This window comes from Ziziphus jujuba, chromosome 1, assembly GCF_031755915.1.
Source record: "Ziziphus jujuba cultivar Dongzao chromosome 1, ASM3175591v1".
Taxonomy (NCBI): domain Eukaryota; kingdom Viridiplantae; phylum Streptophyta; class Magnoliopsida; order Rosales; family Rhamnaceae; genus Ziziphus; species Ziziphus jujuba.
In genome coordinates this window covers 38,570,884-38,578,089 of record NC_083379.1, presented here as the reverse complement: position 1 = coordinate 38,578,089, position 7,206 = coordinate 38,570,884, and the positions used below count along the sequence as shown (strand labels likewise).

At 32.1% G+C, this 7,206-nt stretch overlaps 1 protein-coding gene across 1 annotated transcript; it reads left to right on the top strand.

Moving 5' to 3' along the window:
* Positions 1-4,526: 4,526 nt before the first annotated feature.
* Positions 4,527-6,953, top strand: LOC107432925 (3-ketoacyl-CoA synthase 20). Its single transcript, XM_016044147.4, has 2 exons — positions 4,527-5,448; positions 5,930-6,953. Exons 1-2 carry the CDS (start codon positions 4,726-4,728, stop codon positions 6,713-6,715), a joined length of 1,509 nt encoding a protein of 502 aa, XP_015899633.2. The 5' UTR covers positions 4,527-4,725; the 3' UTR covers positions 6,716-6,953.
* The last annotated feature ends 253 nt before the right edge of the window (positions 6,954-7,206 follow it).

Below are 7,206 nucleotides of genomic sequence, written 5' to 3'. Positions count from 1 at the left end.
ATAGTTTTAACACCCAAAGATTTGTTCTTGTTTGCTTGGACACACTGAGAGAATTAATTAATAATTTTTTGCTCCAATAATACTTTTCTATGGAAAGTTTTTTCAATAATCTAAGAAATTCATCACATATAAAAAATTATAATACAAACTTAATTTCAACCCTCAATTTTTTTCTTTTGACCGTGCAACTTTTAAAAAATTAAACTGAACAAAACAAAATGAACTTCAAGAAACAAATATAAATAAATAAATAAAAAATTACTATCCTAGTAGTTTTCATGACCATTTTTTTCCAGTATTGCTTCTAAAAATAATCTTTAATAATGAAATTCAAATTTGGTCGTCAAAAAATATATATGACAAAGTTCATCTACAATTTTGAAAGTGTTAAAAGAGTTTTTAATTATTAAATATTGATATTGAAAAATTCAATTCAAAAATATTATCTTTGAAAAAAGCAATAATTTTGTCTCACTTATTACTGAGACGCACTATAGTTTAAAAATAATAGTAATAATAAATAAATAAATGAAATAAAATATTGGAAGAGTAGTATGGTTAATTGATGTATTGAGACTCACAGGGAAGTTTTCTATGTATTTACCATTACATGTATGGGCCTTTTGTTCGTGCATGTGCGCTGTTTTATGAAATAGTCAGTGGAAATTACTTTTTGTTTTTTTCTTTTTGGGTAATTATCAGTGGGAAAGTACTTTGGCAATATAATAATTGGAGTTTTCATGAAAGAAATTAATTAGTATGCAGAATATTAAAATATATATATATATATATATATATGGGGACTCGCGTGGGAGCTCAGTAGCTAGCACACCACAGCCCGGCCAGTCGACGCTGGGTTCGAGTCTTCGGGGGTAGGGATGCCTGGGGGCATAGCAAAAAAAAAAATAAAAATATATATATATATATATATATATATATAGATATATGTATATATACATTAAAAAAAATTACTAAAAAATGCATTAAAAATATTATTGTTAGCTAGAAATATTGATTTCATCAAAAAAAGGTACATTGGGAGTTGGCCAACCTTTTCAAAATTGAAACTACCCTTTGTGTACCCCTGCGGCACCCCATAAATCGGATAGCCGCTTTCCACCGTACCCACTTGAATAAAAACCAAAATGATATTGAATTAAAAATAAACAAATAAATTTATATATGAATATATATAATACGACGAAAAGTTTGGTCAGTATTTATCTATATGACAGTATATATCTACCTTGCACCTAGGGTCCAATCAAAACATCCTTTAATTAATTAAAATTTTAAAGATGTCTGTGAGCTGAGATCTCTATGCAACGGTAACATACAACTGAAGCTAGCTATCTATTACCAAAAAATATTTAAAATAAAAATAAAAATGAAGTTATAGCTATCAAAATATATAGATTCTAGTCTATTTATGCGCTTTTTTTCATTAGGTGGTAGAATATGTATGCTTTAAAACTATGGTCTCCTGCTGGTATAGTCCTATATCTTTCCCATATAGAGAACCTAAGTTACGTTCCAAGATTAAAAAAATATATTAAATGGAGATTATTATATATATACATATATGATATATCTGTTAAAAGTAAATTTTTAATTTTTATTTTATATTGAATACCTAATAATATGGAGATTATTATACATATATATATATATATAATGTGGTATATATGTCTGTTGAAAAACAACGATAATTTCTATCTTATGTTGAATATTTAATATCACGGTATAAGTACTAAAAATTCTTATGTATTTATCTAATTAGAAATTTAATATTATCTTGTATTTTCATGAGATCAACTTACTCCCTCTATGTTTCATCCACAAATTTTAAAGAAGGAAAAATCATATGTTAAGTAATAAACTTCTGCTAGTGTACTACACCACTCAAAGCTCCGGTTATTGGGCAAGTTCATTGCCCATGCATGTATCTCCATCTCTTCCTAGTCCCTTGTTTATACAAACACCCCGCTAGCTGTGTGATAATTTATATAGGGGATATTGTCACTAGTAGTCGTTGAATTATATCACACCGCTTTTCTTCTTCCTTTTCTCTCTCTCTCTCTTTTTTTTTTTTTTTTTTTTTTTTGTTTTTGTTTTTGGTAAACAATCTTGTCCCTCCATCCGTGCATCATTAGTCTTTTTCCATATTTTCCATAAAAAAATATTTTAACATCAATACATGTGATTCACAATTGACCTCAAAATAAGAAGCAATTAATCTCTTCCCACGCCCTTATCCATTAGTACCATTTTCTTCTAATGTCGGGTGCCAATTGTCCAAAAGATTTGATTTATGATTTATCCGTTAGTACCCATCCGTTCATCATTAGTCTTTTCCATATTTTCCATAAAAAAAATATTTTATGACCTCAAAATAAGAAGCAATTAGTCTCTTCCCATGCCTTTATCCATTTGTACCCATTGTCTACTAATGTCGGGTGCCTAAAGTTGAGAGATCGAATATCTTCATATGGGGGTCGAATGGGGAATGGATATAGATGGGAATGGGAAGACGTTGGGCTTAGTTGAGAGGAAAAGAGAATCCAACGCAAATTGATTATGATTTTTATCTACTTCTTGAAGTTTGGGAAGGTGACTTAATGACAAGAGAAGGCCAAAATACCTTCCTTTTTTTTTTTTTTTTTGGGTAGATTTGGAGGGAAACATTTCTCATGCAGAAGATTCACACTTATTTTTTCCCTACGAAACATCAATATTTTATATTTTTGTAATTGAATCATTTTTTTTATTTTAGTTTTTCTATATTATTTCAACGAATAGATTGTTTAATTATATTAAAATTATTTAATTTTATGATATATATATATATATATATATATATAAATATATATTTGTTATTAAATGCTAAACCTACTATTTTAATTGATCAGCATACAAAAAACTCATTATATATAAAATAACAAAAACTTTTCCCAACCGATCTATTTTCAAGGGAGGAGAGAGGGCCTAATGGGTAGACGAGGGTGAGAAAAAGACTCTAGTTGCCCTTAATTTTGGACCATGTGCGAGTCACATGCTAAAGTTTAAAATTTGGATGGAAAATATGCATGGAAAGGACTAATGGTGCATTATACAAGCTTGTTTAGAGACAAAATTATTACAAAGGGATTATTGGTGATAATTACTGGTTAAGAGGAAGAGAGAATTACCGTAATATGATTTTGATATTTCTCTACTTCTAAAATTTTGGAAGGAGACTGAATGACAAGAGGAAGAACTATCCTTTTTTCTTTTTTTTCTTCTTCTTTATGTTTTCCTTTTTATTTGTTAGATTTGCTTTGGTCTGTTGTGTACCGAGAGAAGGTAAGAGAGGAACAATTGGTAGAAGAGGCCAGGACTTCTAATTCAGAAAATTCACACTATTTTTTATAATGAGACACCAATATTTTATATGTTTGTGATTGAATAAATTTTTTTATTATTTATATGATATTTCAACGAATAAATTGTTTACTTTTATTAAAATTATTTAATTATATGATATATACATTTTACTAAATGCCAAACCTACTATTTTAATTGATTAGCATAAAAAACCCATTATAAATAAAATAACAAAAACTTTTTCCAAGATCTATTTTCATAAGGGAGGAGAGAGGGCTCAATGGATAAGAAGAAGATGAGGAAAAAAACCCTAATTTCCCTTCATTTTGGGGTCATGTGCCAGTGACATCCTAAACTTAAAATTTTGGATGGAGAATATGCATGGAAAGGATTAATTGTGCACTATACAAGTAAGTTTAAAGACAAAATTGTTACAAAGGGATTATTGGTGACAATATCCCTTATGTACATAATATAATATTTAATATACAAAATCATTTTTGTAGAGTTATACTCTATGTTCTTCTGATGAAATTTGCTCACCTTATGGTTTAACAGCAATCTTTTCTCAAAATACAATGATCATCTCTCTAGTTGTGTCATGATGTCCACCCCACCAATTATAGTCTTGCACTAATCCTGAAAGTTCAAGAATATATGCAAGCATTTACACAACCCTAACGATAGATATAATGGATTTGTTTTGGTATTAAGCAATGGTGATTAATAAATTTGGGGATTTCATACATGCATATATATATATATATATATAGATATATGGAAATGGCCATGGATATGTATATAGCCGAAAATAGTATAATGGTTAGCTAGGAACTATATGGTTGACAGGCTGAAGTAATTACTATGGGATTAATCAGCTACTGTAGCCAGAACAGAATTGACTGGCAATATATATATATTTATTCAATATTTATAATGTCTCTCACTGACAATCTATGAATCACCATCATCATAAATATGATAGTTGAGCTCAGAGACGTCTAAATATCTCTGCATACGTTATGAATGACATAGTTGTCACATTTATTGCTACAAATGGTGGTAGAATGGTAGGCCGACTTAACAATGAAAATGCGTAGTCTAATTTTCACACTCAGCATCATGTATAAATTTGACACGCACTCCCAGTTCAAAAATCACAACATATCCTCCCTCATACATGCATATGCTTTTCTTTAATTTCTCCATCTTTCTCTGTGTTTTATAATAACCAAAAAAAAAAAAAAAAAAAAAAGGAAAAAAGAAGAAGAAGAAGAAGAAGAAAAAGATAGGGGGGAAAAAACAATTGTTTTTAATCTGGTTTTGGTTTTCAATATTTATACATATATATATATATATTGTATGGGGACTAGTGAGGAAAAACAAAGCATGGAGAACAAACAAGATGGCGTTAGACTCAAGTACGTGAAGCTTGGTTATCACTACTTGATCTCTAACGCCATGTACATATGTCTCCTGCCAATTATAGTAGCTTTGGCTCATCTTTCCATTGAAGATTTGGTCCACCTTTTTCACCAACACCAGCTAAGTCTAGTATCAGTAACCCTAGTTTGTACTGGACTTACTGTTTGCTTAGCAACCCTTTACTTTGCTCTCCGTCCACGAGAGGTTTACTTGCTCGATTTCTCGGCATTTAAGCCTGATCCATCTCTTATGGTCAGCCGAGAAACTTTCATGAGGCAGTCTAAGGACACCAACAGCTTCTCCGAAGAAACGTTAGCATTTCAGAGGAAGATCTTGGAGAGGTCCGGTTATGGACAGAAGACTTATGCGCCAGAAGCAGCTTTGGAGGTTCCAATCGACCCGACAATGGCGAAGGCGAGGAAGGAGGTGGAGATGGTGATGTTTGGAGCTATAGACCAGTTGTTAGCCAAAACCGGAGTGAACGTTAAGGATATTGGGGTCGTTGTGGTGAATTGCAGTTTGTTTAATCCTACTCCTTCTTTGTCTGCCATGGTTGTGAACCGCTACAAGCTAAGGGGGAACATTTTGAGCTACAATCTTGGTGGGATGGGTTGCAGTGCAAGCCTGATTTCCATAGATCTCGCCAAACGCTTGTTAAAGGTTTGCAAACAATCTATTTCATTTTTGAAAGAATGTTGTTTATCATTGTGACAAGTGGAAACATACTTATTACCCCCAAAAAAAAAAAAAAAAAAAGTGGAAACATACTTTTTGTTTTTTTTTTCTTTTTCTTTGAAACTATATAGGTCTTTAATATTAATTAATTATTAAAAAGTCAAAAATGGTTTAAATACCTTGAATTCAATATTGACACATCTCATGATTTTATCCATGATTGACAAATGACAATACTTTTATATTTTTCCATTCTATTATTATGTTTGTACTCTTAGGTTTTATTAAATGAAAATGGGTCCAGGGCTTATTTTTGTCGATTGGATGCAAACCTAGTAGGGGTCTGGTCTACTTGTTAGGCTTGTTGATGACTTATTATTATTATTATTGTTATTGTTATTATTATTATTATTCACTCATTGGTTCATTTATTCATTCATAAAGCTTTTTCCTTCTTCGTAAATAGGACCAATCCAATTCCTATGCCCTAGTGGTTAGCACAGAGAGCATGACTCTAAACTGGTACGGAGGAAACAACCGTTCAATGCTCATCACAAACTGTCTGTTCCGGCTAGGTGGTGCAGCGGTCCTCTTGACGAACCGGTCCTCCGAACGCCGGCGTTCGAAGTACCAGCTCATGCAAACCTTACGTACACACAAAGGTGCTGACGACAAATCATTCAAATGCGTCGTACAGCAAGAAGACGAATCCAAAAAAGTCGGTATCATGCTCTCGAGAGATCTCATGGCCGTAGCAGGAGAAGCCATCAAAACCAACATCACAATGCTTGGCCCACTGGTTCTTCCTTTGTCGGAACAACTGCTTTTTCTAGCAAACCTAATCGGAAGAAAGGTCTTCAAGATGAAGATGAAGCAGTACGTTCCCGATTTCAAGCTCGCTTTCGAGCACATTTGCATCCATGCAGGAGGGAGAGGAGTTCTCGATCAGATAGAGAAGAACCTTGCTCTAACAAGATGGCATATGGAGCCCTCGAGAATGACTTTGTATAGGTTCGGGAATACCTCAAGCAGCTCACTGTGGTATGAGCTTGCTTACACTGAAGCTAAAGGAAGGGTGAGGAAAGGTGATAGGCTATGGCAGATTGCTTTTGGATCTGGGTTTAAGTGTAACAGTGTGGTTTGGAGAGCTTTAAGGACCATTGATCCCAACAAGGAAAAGAGTAATCCATGGACGGATGAGATTGAGGAGTTTCCTATTCATGTTCCTGATATTTCACCTATTTTAGTCTGAAATAACAAAATTTGGGCCCCGCTTGGATTAATATATTATCTATTGGATTTGAATGGTTGGGATTAGTTCATGAATAATTACTGTTTTGGACTTTTCTTTTCGTTGTTTTTGTTTTTTGTTTTTTCCTTTTTTTTGGGGGGTTTGGGCAAGTGGCTAAGTGATCTTTTTGTGCTAATTTTTAGCTTAGATTTGTGGAAGGGGCAAAATAATAATAAGTGCTCTATAATTTATTGTTTTATTATATGCTTTTAAATTAAAAAAAGAAAAAGAGTTTGCGAGAATACTCTTTTTTGTTAATTTTAAAAAAGTAGTGAGACAGTACTCTTAGAATATTATTTTCAGAGAAATAATTTGATTAAATGTTTACACTTCTTCGTAACATCTTTGGTTTGAATAACTCTAACATCAAAAGAAACAAACAATGCTCTTCGTGTATTTTTTATGAAAATTAATACTCTGATGCCAATTTAACTAGTATTTTTTATTTTTTA

What these genes read in the sequence shown, in the direction of transcription:
- LOC107432925 (XM_016044147.4), top strand. Translation starts at nt 4,726, where the DNA reads ATGGGGACTAGTGAGGAAAAACAAAGCATGGAGAACAAACAAGATGGC. An exon ending in TCGCCAAACGCTTGTTAAAG is followed by an intron (nt 5,449 to 5,929) that starts GTTTGCAAACAA and finishes CTTCGTAAATAG; the next exon opens with GACCAATCCAATTCCTATGC.